The 22,619-nt window shown below is 37.5% G+C and overlaps 1 protein-coding gene across 1 annotated transcript; it reads left to right on the top strand.

Annotated features, from left to right (window-relative positions):
- Positions 1-13,470: 13,470 nt before the first annotated feature.
- Positions 13,471-22,133, top strand: LOC110158310 (uncharacterized). Its single transcript, XM_020922764.2, has 7 exons — positions 13,471-13,630; positions 15,114-15,413; positions 18,158-18,430; positions 19,724-19,837; positions 19,917-19,969; positions 20,365-20,427; positions 20,515-22,133. Exons 1-7 carry the CDS (start codon positions 13,486-13,488, stop codon positions 20,560-20,562), a joined length of 996 nt encoding a protein of 331 aa, XP_020778423.2. The 5' UTR covers positions 13,471-13,485; the 3' UTR covers positions 20,563-22,133.
- Positions 22,134-22,619: the final 486 nt, after the last annotated feature.

The raw sequence follows: 22,619 nt of genomic DNA, 5'->3' as shown, positions 1-22,619 counted from the left end.
ATATTAGGCTAGGGCTGTAGACTAGGTTCTGGAGGAGTAATATAAATGAGAGAAAATTTAAAGTTGAACAGCCGGCAGGTTTAATACAATTCAACAATGGCACAGTAAACCAGTGCAAATGACAAAGGTGTTGAGCTCTTTGAAAATAAAATAAAATAAAATAAAGTTAGGAATGCTAAATGTCTTTTGGTACTTGGTCCTGAGGTGCAAGACTTGGGATTGTTTGAAAGTGTCTTTTCCAAAATGTGATTGGTTGTTTCTTATCTGGGATCCAATGATTTAAGGGAGTGGTCAGGTCTGAAGATCTTTTCTTGAACCCAAAGCAGCTGGCCACTCTGCTCCAGGATTCTTAAGGAGTTCTCACTGGGTCTGGCTCGCCATCAACGTCAGCACCGTACTCCAAGATCAATTCCAGGACCACTAAAAAACCAGTCTGCACATACAGTACAGAACAATGAATAAAATTAATTTCAACAATAGTTTCTAAATAAAATGAGATCTCTAAAATGTTCTAAATCAATTACATCGTTGTGTTACATTGATCCCTTCAATGAATTCAAAATGAAATGCTATACAGCATTACGTAAAACCAAATTATCTGTTCATCCCTTTTTTAAGGCTTTTAAATTATTCCATGTGTTTCCTTTTATTATTATTTTTAACCTTAATTATTTCTAACAAAGGTTTACCTATGAATTTACCCATGAATTAAATGACAAAGTGCTTAATAAGCACTGCATAAAATGAAGTTTAAAATAAAAGTGCATATTCAAATTTGTATAGTGCATTTGTAAAAGTGCTTCACATATAAACCATGAATAAAAATAAAAACAGTCAGTTTAGTACTCAGTACCCTTTTTGATTCAACACTCCGACTGGTTTTAACTCGTCCAGTACATATAACACAGTAATCAACACGTGCAACTTAGCAAGAGAGAATCCTGCTATTTTGTCATAGTTTAGTAACTCACCGGAGTTTCCAAGAAAACAACCACTCTCCACTCAATCAGAATTGGGAGTAAGACACTCTAAATGCTCTGTAAAGTACACAACCTTAAATTAGAACTGGTTTAAAGTACATTTTTTACACTTTTCAGACTGTTTGACTCACTGTATATCTTGTTCACATGCTCTCTGTGTCTCACTGCCGTCTCTAGCTAGGTGCAAGCCGCATGTGCACATGATACATTCAAAGAGACTTAGGAAAAGAGTGGTGTGTTCAAGGAGCGTCCGAAATGAAAGTTTTACGCGATGAAATATTAGAAACCATATGTTTACATGGGTTACACCCTCCCCCTTTGAATAAACATGAGTCCCATCATGTACCTAAATGCTTAGTCTAAACATCATGGATCTGAGAGCTCTCATAGTCGCCAAAAGATTCAAGAGCTTGATTAAAATTGTCTAAGAATCTTTGGGCAAATGATATTAGGGGTTGGCCCAATTGTGGGTAATGAAAGCGCCCTGGGGCTCGCCTCAGTCTTTCAGACTTTCTCACAGTTGGTGTGTCAGGGATTGACTCAGTGGTTGGGTCAGTATGTTGGTCAGTGCTGTTTTGGCTCGGATCTTTATCTGCTATTGCAACATCAGGTTCACTTTGATCTTGGCTCAAATCATCTCCTCCAGTGACATTTGAATAAAACTCCTCATTATGCTGTTCATTTTGAATCCCTTGGCCATCATCAACCCCATCTGAGTTGGTTTCCACTATTTTCAACTGACTGTGGCAAGAGATCATTGAATGGGGGTGATGCATTTGAGACCTCTTTGTCTGTTGCTTCAATTTGCGCATTTGAAGTATTTTGTTCTGTGTCACATGTCTCAGTGAACGTTTGGGTTTGGATTGGAAGATATCCAGGAACGAAATCAAATTCCTCCTCAGAGTCTGACATTTCCATGTTTTGATTGTCTGGGCTTTGTCGGGTTTTAGGGCGACGTTGTGCCTGAGGTTTTATTTCATTCTCCTCTTCAATGTCTGAGAGATCCCCACAAACAAGCAAAAGGTCGCGATGGAGAGTTCTAGGGGGGCCATCACCTTTTTCTGGTTGGACAACATACACAGGTACATTTTCCATTTTCTTTGTGACATGGTACACATTGGACTCCCATTTGTCAGCGAGTTTATGCTTGTTGCGTAACCGGACATTTTTTACTAAAACTCTGTCTCCAACTTGAAGGGTGGACTCTCTGACTTTCTTATCAAATCTGCGTTTGTTTCTTTCTGCTACTTTTTTGGAGTTTTCAAGAGCTATCTGGTAGCTTTCTTCTAGCTTAGCTTTTAGATTTCGGACATACTGGGAATGGGAAGTCTGTGCATCACCTACAACTGGTAACCCAAATGCAAGGTCTATTGGTAACTTGGGTCTGCGACCAAACATTAACTCATAAGGACTAAAGCCAGTGACCTCATTTTTTGAACAGTTATAGGCATGTGTGAGAGGTTTTACGAAGTCACGCCAATGGACCTTTTGATCGTCTCTCAGGGTGCCTAGCATACTAAGTAGGGTGCGATTAAATCGCTCGACAGGGTTGCCCCGAGGGTGATATGGGCTAGTTCTAACTTTTTTGATCCCTGTCATAGCACATAGTTCCTTAATCACATGTGACTCAAAATCCCTTCCTTGGTCACTGTGGAGCCGTTCGGGGAACCCATAGTGAACCAAGAAGTTTTCCCATAGATTTTTCGCCACTGTGCTTGCCTTTTGATCTCGAGTGGGCAAGGAGACTGCATATCTTGTAAAATGGTCTGTGATGACCAACACATCTTTAGTGTTTTTACTGTCAGGCTCAATAGAAAGAAAGTCCATGCAGACCAATTCCATCGGCCGTGTAGTTTTGATATTAACTAAAGGAGCTGCCTTTTCAGGCATGGACTTTCTTCTAACACAACGGCCACAGTTTTTTATTTTGTTCTCAATAGCAATCCCCATTTTAGGCCAATAAAACCTAGAGCTCACTAGTTCATGGGTTCTCTCCCACCCCATATGACCCATATCATCATGGAGTAGCTTCAGGACAGTGGATCTGAGGGAGACAGGGAGTACAAGCTGATAAGTTAACTCTGAGTCACATTGTCTTTTCCTAAACAAGAGGCCATTCCTCATTTCCAAGCGTTTCCACTCTCTCAACATCAGTTTGATTTCCAACGTTTCTGCCCTGGAATCGCGTGGTGAATCGGTGCATGTTTCCAGTAGCTGAATGACTTGATTTATGTTTGGGTCTGCTCTTTGGTGCTCTTTGAGCTCCTGTTCAGAAAACAAGGGGGCAGCTACTTGACCAAATGTCTCTGCATCGCTGTATGCTTCAGGGATTGCATCGGCATTCATGGCCAAGGATTCAACTAGAATGACACAAGGTGAGTTTTCATTTTTATCATTTACGAGATGCTTCTGACAAACAGCTGCCACCGCATCAGGACACAAATTGTTTATGTTTCGAGGGGACCCGAGAAGACGTGAGGTGAGTTGTTGTATCCGGTTTTCCTCTTCCAGTGTCACATGATCTGCAGCCAGTGTTTGATGTGGCCTCCGTGATAAGCCATCAGCATCCTGGTTAGCCTTTCCAGCTCTGTATTTGATTTGGAAATTGAAGGTGGATAGTGCTGCTAGCCAGCGATAGCTTGCCGCATCAAGCTTTGCTGTGGTCAGAATATAGGTGAGCGGATTATTATCCGTTATAACCGTGAACTCGTTACCGTAAAGGTAATCATGAAATTTTTCAACGATGGACCATTTCAGAGCTAGGAATTCTAGCTTATGGGCTGGATATCTAGTCTCGCTTGGGGTCAGCCCTCTACTCGCATAGGCAATGACGCGCATTTTCCCATTTTGTTCCTGATACAGAGCAGCACCCAAGCCTGTAGTGCTAGCATCAGTGTGCAAAACATACTGGAGCTTAGGGTCTGCAAAACCCAGTACAGGAGAGGATGTTAGTTTCTCTTTGATGCATTCAAAGGCTGACTGACAGGACTGTGTCCATCTGTCGGCAAATGGTTCACGGGGGTTGAAATACTTGGAAGCGTCACCCTTTTTATGACCTTTCCTGAGAGGTGGATAGCCACATGTCAAATTATTTAGGGGCCGGACTATCTTTGAATAGTCTTTAACAAATCTTCGATAGTAGCCGGTGAAGCCTAAAAATGACTTCAGTTGCTTTAAGTTCTGAGGCACAGGCCAGGTCTTAATGGCTGCTACCTTTTCAGGGTCAGTTTCTACTCCATTTTTCGAGACAATATGGCCCAAATATTTTACTGACGTCTGGAAAAAGCGACATTTTGAGGGGGACAACTTTAAGCCATATTCGCGAAGACGCTCCAAAACATGTTTTAGTCTCTGTTCGTGTTGCTCTAGGGTACTTGAGAATACAATCAAATCGTCTAAGAAGACGAGCACCTCCTTGAGATTAATGTCTCCCATGCACCTCTCCATTAACCTTTGAAAGGTGCCAGGAGCATTGGTGATGCCCTGGGGCATCCGATTGAACTCATAAAACCCCAGAGGACAAACAAATGCGGTTTTGGGCTTGTCTTCCTCCTCCATCTCTATCTGGTAATAACCGGACTTTAAGTCCATGACAGAGAACCAGTTAGAACCAGATAGAGCGGAGAATGTCTCTTCTAGATTTGGTAATGCGTAAGCGTCTTTGATTGTTTGGACATTGATCTTACGATAGTCCACACAAAGGCGTACTTCGCCTGACTTTTTCTTGACTACAACAATGGGGGATGAAAAGGGAGATTCTGATGGCCTTATAACCCCAGCATCAAGAAGCATTTGGAGATGTTTTCTAACTGCTTCATAGTCATTGGGATGAATAGGTCTTGATTTTTGTTTTATTGGTGTCTCGTCCTTAAGCTTTATTTTGTGTTTTACTTTGGTGGCATGGCCAAAGTCAAGATTGTGACATGCAAAAACATCACTGTAGGCACTAAGACTTTGTGTGATCCGATTTTTCCATTCCTCAGGCAGGGGTGAGTCTCCAAAATCAAATGACAACTGCTCTTTAGTGGATGAACTGGGGGAATCTGCAGAGAGACTACAACAAGAGGCTGAGTTAGTATAGGACATGCTCTGTGTGTCATAAACTTGTTCTGCAATGTGTAGCTCAGCAAGGACGCAGTTGCCAGGGAGCATAATGTCATGATCTGTTTCATTTCTGATCCAAACAGGGTGTTTATAAGGACTTTGACTTGGTACTGTAATCAGGCAGCAATCGACAAAGATTCCACCTGGAAGGGCTGAGGTAGTTGGCTGCTCTAATACTGCCCATTTATCTGTGAGTGGGGAACTTAGGTGGGCATAGCTTTCGAGACACACCTTTTCATGAGCTGGAATAACGTGTGGTGTGTTGCCCCTCAGTGTCATTAAACCAAGCTTCCCTGTACCTTTTGTTTCGTATCTATGCTTAAGGACTCTCAAAATCTGGCTATAGCCATAAACAGTAGACAGAATAGGATTGTCTTTACAATGTTCTTCATATAGCACATCGAGGGCATTTGTACCAATTAAAACTGGCAAATCTGAACTGGATCGTAAATCTGGGACGATAAGAGCTAATGTAGAGATCTGAGGTTCTGTTTCAACAAACTCTTTAGGAAAACCAATTGAAACTTCTACATAGCCTAAATAAGGTACAGCTTGACCATTTGCACCCTCAACATCTAGGTTGCTGATAGGCTGAATAGGGAAATCAGACAGGTGTTTTTGGTAAAATGAATTTGAAATAGTTGTAACCTGTGACCCTGAGTCTAACAAGGAATTGCAACTCACACCAGCTATGTGTATATTAGCAGTGCATTTTCGGCCAATTAAACCTTTTGGAAAGCTAGAATTGCAACTACTGGCTAGTGTGTGCAAAGATGGCTTAGTTTTGGATTTCAATGTGGGACTGGTTTTACTATTGGTTCCAGTTTGTCCCTCAACTGGACCAGACACTAGTTTAAATCAGGGTTACATTGGTCCTCCCAAGCTTTTTGTCTGGCTTTAAGCTCTTTGCGCTTAGCTTCAACAGCACTAGGGTTTGGCTCACTTTCACAGGAGGGGGCTATATGGCCGTCCTCACCACAGTTGAAACAGTACCATGGGCGGGGCTTTTTGTTACTTTTGCCAAAGCCATCACTGTTTGATGAAGAGTTCTGTGTTCGTGTCTCTTTTGGCTGTTGTTTCTTTGGAGCTTTGGAGGGTTTTGCTTGGGGTTTCTTTTCACCTGATTTTTCCATTGAAGCCTTCAGGGAAGTTAACTGCTCCTGCAGTTGTGCTATTTGTTTCTGAAGTTTCTTTGTGGATGCTTGACCTGAATTATCAACAGCAGCTTGATGTTCTGTGTTTGGATAAACATTTAGGGGATTTGATAGCACCTTTATTTTTGTGAGTCCCAAGTGCTGCTTCATGCGAGTGGACTTAGCCGCCTGCTTGTCCTCCTCAGTTCTCAGTAACAGTAATAGTTCAGAGAAAGGGGGTGGGCTGGATTTCTTTTGCTCTAAATGAAGGCTTGTGATCAGCTTTTCATCCCAACAGCCCCTACAGAACTGCTTTAGAAGTTGCCGATCAAAATCACTCCCCGAAATCCCTCCCCCCTTTACAACTTTGCTTAAGGTAGCCTGGAGCCTATGTAGGTACGCAGAAGCTTTTTCGCCTGCATTCTGATTTGTACTCAGAAATTTTGCAAACAGCTCGTCAATATCGTCCACAGTTCCATAAGCTGAATCAAGAAGGCTCAAAAAATCCTTGGGGCTGGAAAGAGGGCTCAAGTGTTTGACAACATTGGCAGCTGGTGGTAAAAGGCTGTCAATGATTTTTCGTACCACTTGTCGTTCAGGGACAGAGGAATCTGCAAGATAAAAGTCCACGTGACTGCGCCAAGTCTCATAGTCTACTTCCATATTAGGGCATGGAGTTTTTCCAGAAAAGGGCCTAAACTTGGAAGAACTTGGATAGGCTTGGGACATGTCAGTACTTTTGACAATGTGCTCAACAATCACCCTTTGTACTTCGGGTGTGCTCAACAATTCAGGGCTCAAAGCAGGGGCTAGTCTATCAGTGGCAGTAGGGTGGGGAACATCTGGTCTCGGTGGGGGATTTTCACTGGGTTGTGTTACCACTGCATCAGGCACCGAAAGTGCAGCCCCATCTACAGAAACAGCCACCTCAGAGGGAGCTGTGCCCTCACTTTCAGCAGAGGTTTGAAGTTTGGTAAGTTCACTGAGTAACACTTTTTCATAATCTATCCCACTTAATCTAGCAATACCCCTTAAATCAGAGAGGTAGGCCTGGGTAAGATTACTAGTTCGTTTAGCGGAGTAAAGTGGGGATAGGAGCTGGATGTGGTGAACTATTTTTGGGTCAGTTGTACCCTTTTGACATGGTAGTTCGTCTTGTATTGCCTCAATAGCTGTACCATACGCAAACTCAACTATAGCTGTATCTTTAAAGTCTGGGTCAGAACTAGTTAGTTTGACTGTACGCGCAATAGAACCATACTGCTGTAAAAACTTAATGGCTTCTTCATCAATCTCAGTACCTGATAACCCACTGACCAATACAGCATTGGGTACTTTGATACCTTCATTTACAATGGTATCCATGTTACTAGAGTAAGAAGATTGTGCGAAATTGTATTAAAACTGCCAATGTGTATGCCAAAGAGATCATTTATATGGAAGATATAGCCAAACTCCTCCTGGCTGGCTCGCCAATTTTATGTAACACCTGCTTAATAATATTAGGCTAGGGCTGTAGACTAGGTTCTGGAGGAGTAATATAAATGAGAGAAAATTTAAAGTTGAACAGCCGGCAGGTTTAATACAATTCAACAATGGCACAGTAAACCAGTGCAAATGACAAAGGTGTTGAGCTCTTTGAAAATAAAATAAAATAAAATAAAGTTAGGAATGCTAAATGTCTTTTGGTACTTGGTCCTGAGGTGCAAGACTTGGGATTGTTTGAAAGTGTCTTTTCCAAAATGTGATTGGTTGTTTCTTATCTGGGATCCAATGATTTAAGGGAGTGGTCAGGTCTGAAGATCTTTTCTTGAACCCAAAGCAGCTGGCCACTCTGCTCCAGGATTCTTAAGGAGTTCTCACTGGGTCTGGCTCGCCATCAACGTCAGCACCGTACTCCAAGATCAATTCCAGGACCACTAAAAAAACCAGTCTGCACATACAGTACAGAACAATGAATAAAATTAATTTCAACAATAGTTTCTAAATAAAATGAGATCTCTAAAATGTTCTAAATCAATTACATCGTTGTGTTACATTGATCCCTTCAATGAATTCAAAATGAAATGCTATACAGCATTACGTAAAACCAAATTATCTGTTCATCCCTTTTTTAAGGCTTTTAAATTATTCCATGTGTTTCCTTTTATTATTATTTTTAACCTTAATTATTTCTAACAAAGGTTTACCTATGAATTTACCCATGAATTAAATGACAAAGTGCTTAATAAGCACTGCATAAAATGAAGTTTAAAATAAAAGTGCATATTCAAATTTGTATAGTGCATTTGTAAAAGTGCTTCACATATAAACCATGAATAAAAATAAAAACAGTCAGTTTAGTACTCAGTACCCTTTTTGATTCAACACTCCGACTGGTTTTAACTCGTCCAGTACATATAACACAGTAATCAACACGTGCAACTTAGCAAGAGAGAATCCTGCTATTTTGTCATAGTTTAGTAACTCACCGGAGTTTCCAAGAAAACAACCACTCTCCACTCAATCAGAATTGGGAGTAAGACACTCTAAATGCTCTGTAAAGTACACAACCTTAAATTAGAACTGGTTTAAAGTACATTTTTTACACTTTTCAGACTGTTTGACTCACTGTATATCTTGTTCACATGCTCTCTGTGTCTCACTGCCGTCTCTAGCTAGGTGCAAGCCGCATGTGCACATGATACATTCAAAGAGACTTAGGAAAAGAGTGGTGTGTTCAAGGAGCGTCCGAAATGAAAGTTTTACGCGATGAAATATTAGAAACCATATGTTTACATGGGTTACACAACCTTTAAAGCAGAACTGAACATTACCCTTGTTAACTTCTCCATTGAATGTGTGAAATAAAAGTCGAACTTATGGTTTGATATCGTGACAAAAACGAAAAGAGGAAGCCTCTTTATAGCATCAGAGGTTCGATTTTGTATTGTAAACTTACACTGGATCACCACTCCATCTTGGAATTCCTACTTAGGTGATGAACCCCCAGCTGAAAAGTTACATAGTCCACCTTTAAACATTGCTATTTTTGCATAAGAGTTTATACTTTTAAATACCTGAGTCAGTACTGATAAAACTATATTTTGGTATTGATCTGTCCATCACTAGATGGAGCTGTGTGTGTATATGCTTATTGTTGTTTTGTTTATTATTTCACTTCATGCATAAATGTAATCATCTTTAACATAGAGGCAAACCAGGGTGTGTGTGCTTTTCTCTTATGAAGTGAGTCACCAGCTCCATGTTACTGTCATCTTCTCACTTCTTCTTTCAGAGAAAAGTCTGCAACCATCCAGGAACCATACCCTCACTGGTCTTCCTGTAAGCACCATGTTATTGTACAAACCAGTGAGATATAATAAAGGGGACTAGAGGAACCGCAAAGATGGTAACTTATAGTAAAGAATGCATATCAAGTGGAAATAGTGTACTGCTACAAGTACCTTGGTGTCTATGTGAACTACAGGCTGGACTGGAGGGACAACTAATGCTGTGTACAAGAAGAGCATGAGTCTACTTTCTGATAAAGCTCAGGTCTTTCATTATGTGCAGGAAATTACTGGATATCTTTTGGTCAACAGACTAAACTCTGAAGTTTGTCCTTACCTGATGGTTTTACTCTATCTTAACAAACAGATTGGTGGCCAGTGTCGTGCACTTCGCTGTGGTGTGCTGGGGGAGCAGCACCAGTAAAAGGGACATTGGGCTAACTGACAAAGTGATCCTAAAAATGGACACATGATTGACTGTGAGCTGGAGAAATTTGTTACAGTGAGGGACAGGAGGACACTGGACAAACTGCTCTTTACCATGGACACAACTGCAGATGGACAACGACTCACCTTTATGTAACAAATAATACTCCCTATAACAGTGCAACAACTCACCCTTATGTAACAGATAATACTCCCTACAACTGTACAACAACTCACCCTTATGTAACAGATGCTATGCTAGCCCTTTGTTGACAGCGCTGCCAATCCATGGCCTTCTCTCAATGATCTTCATGATGAAGTCTTCTGAAATGGTTTTCTATTCGTCAGGGTTAAGTTCAAAGCAGTGATCAAAGCAAAGGGTGGCTATTTTCAACTAGTTTTTGAGTTTATTTTGGTTTACTATATATATATATATATACCAGTCATGAGTCTATGCTAGTGCAGCCTCTGCAGCTCAGGGAGGGAATTCTGGAGTCATGAGGCATGATGTGTTCATTTTGATACTTTGCAGTGACACCACGCTGGGGGTATTCTATAATGCAATTCTATTCTGCCCTACAAAGAACAAATAAAATTAACTACATATTTTGTCAAAAGTGAGTTAAAATACAGACTTGAAAATACAGACTCAGAAACTAAAACACTAATGATTTTGGCAGAGAAAGATTTCTCCAAATACATTACCTCAGACCACATAATTTCTGTATTTTAACTGTGTACTCAGAGGTCAAAGGTCAAATCAGTGGTGATGATTTTGAAGGATAAATACTGACTCATCATACTGTAACACAAACACATTATCATAGGTGTTCCTCTGACACACAAGAGGGACAGCGTCTAAACTTTAAAGCCATTCTTCTCGGTTTCACTGTCAGTGCAGATCTTGTGTTTTTCATTACTTTACATTAGGTTACTTTTAAAATGTATTCCCCTACAGATTACAGATTACATACCCCAAAATGTAGTTTGCAATGGAAACCATTAAGTTACTTAAAGTGAGTAACGTAATCTGAAAACTTTGGATTACTTGATTTGATGTAGAGAAGCAAAGACGAGAAAATCTTCACATAAGATGTTTTGTTTGCTAAAAGAAAATGAAAAGCCCAGACTTTACTTTATTGTATTAAAAATAGTATTGATAGAAGAGGAGACATGGTCCACGCTGCATGATTTAGTCCTGTTAAATCCTGTTTGAGACATAGTTTAGACCTGGTTTTAGTCCTGGTTTAGACCTGGTTTTAGTCCTGGTTTAGACCTGGTTTTAGTCTTGATTTAGTCTTGGTTTAGTCTTGGTTTAGTCCTGGTTTAGATCTGGTTTTAGTCCTGGTTTAGACCTGGTTTTAGACCTAGTTTAGACCTGGTTTAGTGTCGGGCAATGAGTGGAATTACTGAAGAAAAAAAAAAAGGGGATATAGCCCAAAATGTGAAAACAGGAAAATACCTCTGTGTAATCAATTTATTTCAACAAAGTAACTGTAATCTAATTACCACTCACTGAAACAGTAACTGTAACTGAATACAGTTACTCATAATTTGTACTCTGATTACGTAACTCCGGTACATGTAATCTGTTACTCCCCAACACTGTGTGCAGGGCAATATTTGTGGAATGTTCATCCGTTTCCATGGTGACAATGTAAAAAATTAGTAAAAAAAAAAAAAAAAAAGTTTTAAGATGGTCTAAAAACTCAAGAAAAAATACAAAATGGATTTAAACAACACATTTCCAGGAGCCAGGAGTGATTAAGACAGATGTTTAGATGTTTAGGATCTTGTTTAGGTGTTTGATTTTCAGCAGGAAAGTAAGTTAGGATAAGATAGCTTGAGACTGTAATTTTATGTGTGAGAGACTTGTTTAAACCCACAAATCATCTTGCCTTGCTGTAGTTCCAACGAAATCAGCTCTTTCTGGTCAGATTGTACTAAAATAAAGATCAGGTTAAGTCTATTTTGAATAACAGAACTTCTAACATTAGTGCTTTCAGTTAATATTACAGCCGCAGAGAATGTTGATGACATCAGCTGCAAAGTATCAATGCTGAGAATCTGTTGTTCCTTTTTGAAACCAGTACAAGCACAGCCATACATACCCCACCCTTAAAGGGCCCATATTACACTGTTTTTGGATCTATGCTATAATGTAGTTTCCTCATCAAAAACATACCTGGAGTTTTGTTTTGTTTCATTCACACATGTTTATTAACACACAAACCCTGCATATATATATATATATATATATATATATATATATATATATATATATATATATATATATATATATATATATATATATATATATATATATATATATACACACACAACTCTAGGTCTGTCTTTGAGGAGGTAACACATTCTGGGAAAATCAAGTACATCACCATGGAAACAATTACACCATCATTGACTTTATAAAAAATGCTTTCAGTAGAAACTGGTGACGTGAGCTGTGTGCATATAAGCAGACAGTGGTTTGGAGTTATTTACTGTTCGAGTTTGTGGGTTTTTTATTATTATTATATTATTATTATATTTGTGAAATTTTTGTTTTGTAAATTAAACCAGAGATGTTTTTAAGATCAGTAACAATAAAAAGGCATAACATAGAACTGGGTAAAGGAACTTGTTAAAGGTCCTATATTATCCAAAATTGACTCTTGTGAGATTTAAACAATGTTGTCACCTCATCAAAAACATACCCAGAGTTGTGTTTTGTTTCATTCACGCATGTTTGAGTAACTCTTTAATATTAGGCCAGTGATGTTCATTTTGTCTTCTTATCTACTTTAACTTCTTAGGTTCTTTTTAAAGACAATGCGGTAAAGTGTATTTACCTTGTTGACATGTTTCGGCTGCTAGCTGCAAGCCATCAGTTCTGAAGATGGCTTGCCGAAACATGTCAACAAGGTAAATACACTTTACTGCATTGTCTTTAAAAAGAACCTAAGAAGTTAAAGTCTTTAATATTAGTCTATCTACATCTCCAAAGCTCAAAATGCTCTGTTCCACCATGTGATGTCATGTAGTTATAGTTTTCAACCTTTTACCTTCAGTTCAGTAGAGACTGGCAATTCCAGGGCTGAAATGATCCAAATGATTCTAGTGAAGGTGTATGGAGTTTAAAAACACAACGGGGCACTTCATGTTTTATCATAAGACATCACAAGGTGGAATAGAGTGTTTTCTGTTTGAGAGAAGAACTCAGGCTAAATATGCTGGATTTGTGTGTTAAACAGGTGTGAATGAAACAAAACACAACTCCAGGTCTGTTTTTGATGAGAAAACAACATTATAACTCTATAAGAAAATAGTGTAATATGGTCCCTTTAATAGACCAGAATGCATATACTGTAACAGCGTTCACAGCCTCAGTGAAAAACTTGTCTTAGCTATGATCATGTAACAGGATGTGGCTGAATTATAGTTTGAGTTCAAGGGTTTCACATAAAGACTCTGGGCATAATTCTGAAATATTTAAGCCTATATAGGAACTCTAACCTAATCTCCTTAATATAAAGCGCTATCATGGGTTAGCAGGCGGTTTTGACACCTCCCATGTCGTATGTGGTTGATTTGCAAAGCTCTGGCTCACATAGAAGAGGAAACTGTACAGATGCAGACATGCTCGGAGTTAGGTCAGCTTATTTCATAGTTTTATTTTCCTGTAATGCTCTTCTGCTACTTGGAATCTACAGTCATGGTTAGTGCACTTTTTATGCAAATTAATATCCTTAAAAATTAATGATAAATAACGTAGTTTTTGTAGTTCTTATAGTTTGTGTAGTTTTTTCTTCTTCTTTACACCACAACAGTAGATGCAAATTGTGGTCTGAGTTGTTTTGCATGCAATTTATGCTTTTATAATGTTTAAAAAAATTAAAAATCATGTATTTAAAGTTCATTGCACTTGTATTTGTCAGCAAAAAAAGGAAAGTGTGTGTTCACTGTCTGCTCGTGCTTGCAGTTTTAGACTTCCTCTTTTGTTTAAAGGTGCACTGTGTAACTTTCCTGGAGAAAGGTCTTTCGCAAAAATGCTAAAAATACGTGTAATTTTGTAGAACTATCTAAACTAAACATGGACCTAAAAATTACTTAGTATAGCTTTAAACTGTGTCTAAATCTATTACTGTTTTACATTGACACTAGATCCTCCTAAAAACTATGCATATACTCCTCTGTCATGCAATTTTCACACTTTATTTATAAGTAGCTAAAGTGGATAGACAAAGATATAGATATAGATAAAGATAGACATAAATAGATAGAAAATTGAAAAAGAGGCACTTTAATGATATGTTCCTTATATAGATAGCGATCTTGTCAGTCACTCAGTAATATTTTTTCTTTTTGCGTTTTACTTAATGCACTATGTAACTTTTTTGTTCAAACGTCCACAGTCTGTATCTGTGGAGATGTTTCAGAGTATGGCATTAAATGTTCTGTACTACTCAAAATTGCCTATTGTGAGCTTTAAGCCTTGTTAGAATGTTGTTACATCTACAAAAACATATCTGGAGTTGTGTTTTGTTTCATTCGTTCACATTTTATGACGTTTGAGTAATCCTTTATTATTAGTCTGTCCACATCTCCAAAGATCAAAATGCTCTGTTCCACCTTGTGATGTCATGAAGCCGTAGTTAATAGCTACCCTTTACATTTTGTTCAGTAGAGATTGCCAATTCCAGAGCTGAAATCACCCAAATGATTCTAGTGAAGGTGTATGGCGTTTAAAAATATATTGGAGCTCTTCCTGTATTATCCCATGACATCACAAAGTGGAACAGAGTGTTTTCTGTTTGAGAGAAGAACTCAGCCTAAATATGCAGGGTTGTGTGTTAATTATGTGTGAATGAAACAAAACACAACTCCAGGTATGTTTGTGATGAGGAAACAACATTATAACATAGATCAAAATAGCGTACAGTAATATGGGCAATTTAAACTTGTCTATCTTCATGAAGACAAAAAGGCAGTGCCAGCAGGCTAAGGTACGGGTGAGATCTGTGGAGAGATGATCTTTGTCAGGGTATTTCCACACTGGTAGTGGTAACAATTGGAAAATATGTATGTTTAATGCCACACTGTGTAACATGTCTGACAAAGCAATAATGTCTCGATGGACCCCTTTCATCTTAACCAAGCCTATTTCAGTTTTGTAATGTTTAATGTATTTTTTGTTTCAGCTCTTGAGGTTTCCAGTTGTCAAACAGAGTATGGACGAGAGGGAGGAACTATTGTGCTGTCTCCAGAAACAATCAACGAAACAATCACTAAGGGGCAATGGAAATATAATGAAAAAAAAATTGCAGACTCAAAAGCAGATATTACTGGACATCAGTTTTCTGGCCGAGAGACAATGGACAAAACAAATTACAGTTTAACATTAAAAGAGCTGAAGACCACAGACTCTGGGGATTTTACTTTTATCTCACAGGGAACATCAAGACAAAGACCCACATACTGCATCAAACTAGTGGTACAAGGTGAGACTATAGCTTTTTATCTGCTGTACTTGAGTACTATAAACTATAATACATAAATATGCTGTTTCAGGTCTTTAGCATCAAACTATAACATATAATGGTTTAATGTTCATTGTAAACCACAATGTTGCTCTAAAACATGGCAGGAGAATCAAGTCAAAATTATTTACATGTGTGCAAAAGAGTTAGTGCATGGCTTAAAAGTAGTTAAAAGTATTGTAATAGTCACAAGTGTAATATTTTGATCTGTCTGTGTGGCCTAAATGGAGCTGCTCGTCCATATTTCCGGTTCTCTCAAAAAGTGCAGATCCAGTCCCTCTGCTCCATTCATCCTTTATGAGGATTTAGTTGAGTCTTTCTAAAATTAATGCATATTTAAATATCAGGCATGATGACAGCATGAGAAGGAAACTTGTGTGTTTAGAAAAGTACGTATTTGTGCCTTGAAGCTAATGCTAATGCTAATGCTAATCTGAATGAAGAGAAAACCTCACTGGAGGACTCTTCTGTGTTTAAAAAGGGAGTATTGATGCTAGTGCTAATGCTAATTGATGCTAGTGCTAATGCCTAATAAATACTTAAATAACAGCATATGCTGACATACTCTACACCAATAAATAATAAAGCCATGTTTTCTACAAATTTTATTTTGTTATGTTAGGTATAACATTTTAATTAAAGTTAGCATTAGCATTGAGACACAAAGTCACACATCTCTAAAACAAAAAAGGTCACGTAGCCATTTTTAACAGTAAAAATAAGTAACTGAAAAGCCACTGCATGCTATGGTGAGACTGAGATACCACTGGACAGGAAGACAATGAACCTGTTTTTTTTTTAAATTATTATTACGCTGTCTTAGATCAAGCTTGAGATTTATAAATAACTAAATGTAAAATCATTTTGAGCTCTGTTACAGTTTAATATTTAATTCATAGATAAAGCATGTCTGTTTTCTTTAAACTGGGCTGAGTCTACTGATTTATACTGATGATAAAGAGTATATTTAATCATATTGATTTTAAAGTAAAGAGCTACTTTTGCAGTTTGGTCTTAAATGAGCATTTGGATATTTTCTGTGGAGTTATGTTTTGTGGGTTTTCTGTCAGATATTGACAGAAAGGGTTGTCAGAGGTATTGAAAGTCAGACACTAATCAATAATAAATTTTGTATCAAAACTAGATATTTGAGCAGTTATTGATACTAAAAACAGTCACATTCACAGGACAGAAATGAACCTTTGCTAAACAGCTTTAGAATGATCTTGAGCTGTATCAGAACAGTATAAGGCTGCATAGACCAGTATATGCCCATGGACCATTATGAACCTACCTGGACGTCTGAAGGATTACACAGACACAGTACAAGACTGCAGAGTAGGCCTAATATAAAAGAAAGTACTATTATTTAATGCTGAAAATCACATTCTACTGTTTAAATAAAGACTCCATTCCTTAGTATTGAAACTGAGTTAGAGGTTTTAGTTTCCTAACAGCACTTTGGTCAGATAAGGACATGCAATTCTGTAGACGTGACAAAGATAAAAAGATAAAATCAAGATTGCTGTTTGAAACTAAGTAAGATCCATCTGATAAATAAACAAACATTAAAAAAAAAACATATGTAAGTTTTGAAGAGGCATGAGTGCATTTGTTATTGTCTTTGTGTGCATAATGTGTGGAACAGTGAACAGTCATCATTTCCTTTCTGTTCTTCTTTGTTTCATTTTAGGTCAGTTATTTCTGGGGGAGGTGTTTTCCATATTCTAACTTAGGGTTTATTTGTATAGCTCAGTCCATACAGAAAGTAATTCAAAGTGTTTTACAGAATAAGAAAAACATTAAAACTCAATTCAAACAAGTCAAAACCGCATACAATTTACATTAAAAGAGAAGGGCACAGAATAAAAATTTTACTGGGACTAAACTGGGACTAAACCACAACTAAACCAGGAATAAACCAGAACTAAACCTAGGACTAAACTAAAGACTAAATCAGGGACTAAACCAGGACCAAACCAGAACTAAACCTGGAGTAACCAAGGACTAAAATAAGGACTAATTCAGGACCAAATCCAGGACTAAACCAGGATTAAACCAGAACTAAACCAGGAGTAACCAAGGACTAAACCAGGAATAAACCAAGGACCAAATCAAGGACTAAACCAGGACCAAACCAGAACTAAACCAGGAGTAACCAAGGACTAAACGATGAATAAACAGCAACTAAACCAGAACTAAACCAAGGACTAAACCAAGGATTAATCCAGGATTAAACCAGAACTAAACCAGAAGTAACCAAGCACTAAACCAGGACTAAACTGGGAATAAACTAGAAGTAGCCCAGGAGTAGGTCAGTAGTAATCAAAAAACTAAATCAGGACTAAAAAAAAGACTAAACCAGAAGTAACCAAGGACTAAACCAGGACCAAACCAGGACTAAACCAAGACTATATCAGAAGCCTGGTCTCTGAGGTCCCTAGAGTGTGAGATGGTTCATATGTCACTAACATGGGGCTAGGCCATGGAGAGACTTGTACACAAAATTGAACCCCAACACAATACATACAATGCACACAATACATTTTAATACATTATTATTATCAGCCTATTATTAATGTTTTATGTATATGTATGTTGTGTGCTGCACTTTGGTTGGCTGGGTTGTTGTAGAACATGATACACCAAAAGGTCACAGAAGTTAAAACCCTGAATGTGTTTTTTTTTTTTTTTTGTCTCTGCAGAAGTCCTGACGTCGACACCCACTGTGGCTGTCATCAACACCACCCAAACCACAAACAGCTCCTGTGTAGTTCTGACACAGTGCAGCTCAGAATTTCACAAAGACGTGAGCTACAGGTGGACAGTGAACAACAGGAACTACAATGGACCCATGCTGGAGTACCCTCTTACATCACAAGATGGCACCATTACCGTTAAATGTATTGTTTCTAATAAGGTCAGTGAGGTGTCAGAGAGCAAGAGCATCAACTGCCAATCAACTAATGATAAGAAAGGTGCGTAGAGTAAAGGTCTTTTCTGTCATACAAATTATTATACTATATTTCTGTTAACAAAGATGTTCAAATAATGTTCAAAGGCCAAAGTGGGACATTCCTGGGTTGTACTTGAAACCAGACAGTTTTTGTGTCCTTAGGCAAGACACTTCACCCACCTTGCCAATATGAATGTGATATGTGTGTGAGTGTTAGTGGTGGTTTGAGTGACTGATGGTTCTTCTATCAGAGGAGCTGTGGCTACAACAGTATTTGACCAGCACTGAGTGTGGAGAGACTGCGTAATAGCACAGTGTAGCACTTTGAGAAGAGGTGGGGACTTGTAAGTAGTGATTGGACTTGAGTCAGATTCTATTCTGAGGACATGAGACTTCATAAAATAGACTCAGACTCAATTTAGATTTGAGACTTGTGATATCATCAAATGTCCTGCAGTAATATCAGGGGCTCTCGCAATTACATTCATTAGCCTAAATGCATTGTTGTGTTGCAGCAATAGTTAAAAAGCAGAGGGAATTTCCTAGACCATAGTCCTTTCATTTCAGTGCAGAGTAGACAAAACTTTTAAATCATAATTCTGACTGTAATGATTTGGACTAAGGTCTTGTCAAGACATTTAAAAAAAGAAAATGTGGATTTTCTACAACTCTCCAAAATATTGCATATATAAATGTAACAACAATATAGTTTAAAAATCATAAATTCCAAAAATACAAGCTGTATTTGGTACTTCAGTTTAAAGACTTGAAGCTCAAAGCAGAGGACTTGAACTTGACTCGGACTTGACGTCAAAGACTTGAGATTTGTTACACTACTCCTTGGTCTCACCTCTTTGAGAGGCTTTGAGAAGTTTGGCGTGGCATTATTCATATGTCTACTTAAGAGCAAAGGTGGGGATATTACTACATTATCACCAGTGAGTGAATGAATAATGTAAAATGCTTTGGGTGTCTGGGAAGGAAATATAAACCCAATAAATTATAAAGTTGGTGTGAAAATTTCCAAAGGCACAATCCAAGAATAACTATTATACTAGTACGAAACCAGGACAAAAAACAGTTAAAACAGACCTACTGAAATGCATCGTATTTGCAGGCTCACAGACATGGCAAAAGGCTGACACCCACAAATACAGGGATTATGACTATTACACTGCTCTGTTCAAAAATAGGTATTAACAGTAGGCCAGTGAGTTATTTTGGCAAACAACCAAAATTCTTTTTTATTTTTTTATTTTTTTACCATTCTACCATGATGTCTGCAATGCCTTTTAAATATTGACCTCCTTTTAAGGTTCTCCTCTTAAAGATTCATTACTGATCGTGGTGGCAGCAGGATTGGGCTGTGTTATACTTGTCAGCGCCATTGCTTCGGTGGTTTACTGTCGAAACAGGAAAAAACAAGCTGGTAAAAAAAATAATAATAGTAATAATAATTCGTTCTTCTTCTTGGCTTCCTGTGTAATTTGTCTCTCAATGTTTTTCAGAATTGGATGAAGTCACAGTATATGCAGAGATCGATGATGTTACAAGCAGTAAGGTGAGTGTTACAGTTTGCAACGATATTGTAATGATAAACAAGACCAGAATCAGTCTAAAAATCAGGACCAAAACCAGTACTAAACCAGGGCCATAACTAGTCTAAACTAGGACCAAAATCAGTAAAAAAAACTTTTAAATCTTTTTTAGATTGATTTTGGTATTAATGTAAACATGTTAAACATGTTAATGTAAAACAAAAGGGAGTAGAACACAATACATTTTTTAAACTTCAACCTACTCCTTTTGAGCACCAGCAACGATACCAACGAATGTACAAGTACATATACCTTTGTGATTTTAATGTACCTTATACAGGCATGTCATACAGGCAAACAAATAAAAATGAAATGGAATTTAAATGGTTGTGTGTAACTATTTTCTATCCCTGGTCAGGTTATGAAGCCCTGTTCACTTTATGACTCTGTGGATATGAAAATGAGCACTGCAAAACATAAAGTAAGATCTCTAATAAACCATTTATGCAACATTATAATATTTTATGACATTTAACATGTTTACTTTATTTTATTTTATTTACTCTAGCCGCAGACGGTATACGACCAGATTCAGTTCAATCGAATGCAGAAGTGAATCATTGGATCAACACAATTATAATGTTAAGTGATGATGTCACTTCCGGGTCTGACCAGAAACTTCATAGTTGATTTCTAGGTTTGTTTTTGTTTCTTATTCATCAAACAAAAGACACTTACCTTTCAAAAGTGTATGTTTAGCCACAAATTGTATCAACTGTGTAAATAATATAGTAATAATCTATACAGTATAGAAGATATTACATGTGCCCAGCCTATCTTTTTACCTCAACCTCCCTCGTACACTTTCTGTCACAGTTGTAAACAAGATCCATGCTTATAACATTGATAGCTTTAAATGACTGCAGTTTTTTTTTTTAACATGAGATGTGATGTTGCTTTAAAAAAAAAAAAAAAAAAAGTCAACATTTGTTTTCAATCTGCTGATGGACAGGAAACACACTAAACAACTCTATAGAAAATGAACTTCTTCATTCTGTTTATGGCCCAAAATGTGATGCCAAAAAGATAATTTAATATATGCATTAACACAGATGATTGTATATTATGTAAACAAGATTAAAATATTAAAAGTGTAAAGATATACTCTATGATATACTTTCAAGAACTGCATAAAATGGCTTAAAAATACTGTTTGCATTATCATATTGCACAGCAGTTTATTTTCACTGCACTCCTGTCAAAGTCATATTTTGTGCAAATTTTTGAACACCTTAGCATTGTTTTATGCAGTGATATATGATTGATACTTTGCAGAAACATCACGCAGGCGGTGTTGTACATGTGTATCTATGGTGGAATGTTTATCAGTTACTATGGTGACTCAATGCATACATTAGCAAACACAGCCAGAAAAATCTGAAGATAGTCTTAAAAATACAAGATGGATTTAAACAGCACATTTTCAGGAGCCTGTGATCAATACGAGTGTTCATGGTCATGTTAAGGAGTTTGATTTTCAACTAAAAGGTGTGAGTATCTGAGAAATTGTTGGCTAATGCAAGCTAGCTGATGTCTGTAATATTATTTGAGAGGGACTTGTTTAAGAGCACAGATCAGCTCTTCTGTTGCAGTTCCAGCAAAGTCAGCTCTTTCTGGTCAGATTGTGTTAAAATAAAGCACAGCAGTGGCTTCATTTACCACCACATGCTCAAGGGAATTTGATTACATCAGCTGTAGCAAAAGAAAAAATAAATTCTATCATCTGGACAAAAGTTTTTTATGCGAAGATGTTTTGCAGCTCATCCAAGAGGCCTCTTCAGTTCTGGTCAAATTGACAGTTTTATTTATTGTATATTTTGTATATTAAATTATGTATTTTACTGTATATTTTGTATTGTATATCAAATCAATCTATTTTTTTAACCTTATTTTAATGCATGCCTCCATTTTTATTATATCATAGTTTATAGTATTACTCTTTGCTTAATGTTGCACCTTAATGCTGCAGCAAGTTCCTAGTATGTGACTTTTTTCACTGATAAGGGCAATAAAACTTATTCTGATGTAAGGTAATCGGCCTCTATTTTACCCGTAAGTATTCACATATGCACTTTTATTCCCTTTGTGTAATTTAATACCTTATTACATTTACATTTCACTTTAACAGGAACACTTACAACATATGCTCATTTGCCCATGTTTGTATGGTTCTACAGTTGTTTATTAAAACTTTGTGTTTATTTTAAATTTGTGGTGCCTTGAATGTGTCCACGTGTGTGTATAGTTTATGTTTTTAAAGTGTGAATATGGCATGCGTGTGTATGTGGTGAATATTGTTGTGCTTTTACCATGAATCTATTAAATTAGTTTGGTTTTTACCCATATCTTTTGTCCAGGTGTCTGGCCAAAAGATTCCCAGGGCTCCGTATGAGTTCCAGTCCTGTTCTATGCATTGGACATCGGGGAGAGTAGCACTGGATTTTAACTGGGATTTAGGTTATATTTTCTTAGGTGGTTGGATTCAGATTTTATTTTTGTAATTGGTATTGGTTATTTTTGTTAGAGAAGTTTAACTAGCTAACAGCTAATGTTAATCTTGCATCCTTGGAGTTTTTAGTAGTTTTACCTAGTGGTATATATAGGGCATCATGC

This window comes from Boleophthalmus pectinirostris, unplaced genomic scaffold, assembly GCF_026225935.1.
Source record: "Boleophthalmus pectinirostris isolate CB_2022bp ecotype Guang Dong unplaced genomic scaffold, ASM2622593v1 HiC_scaffold_20, whole genome shotgun sequence".
NCBI lineage: Eukaryota > Metazoa > Chordata > Actinopteri > Gobiiformes > Gobiidae > Boleophthalmus > Boleophthalmus pectinirostris.
Note: the sequence above shows the minus strand (reverse complement) of the source record. Positions and strands in the feature narration are given on the sequence as shown.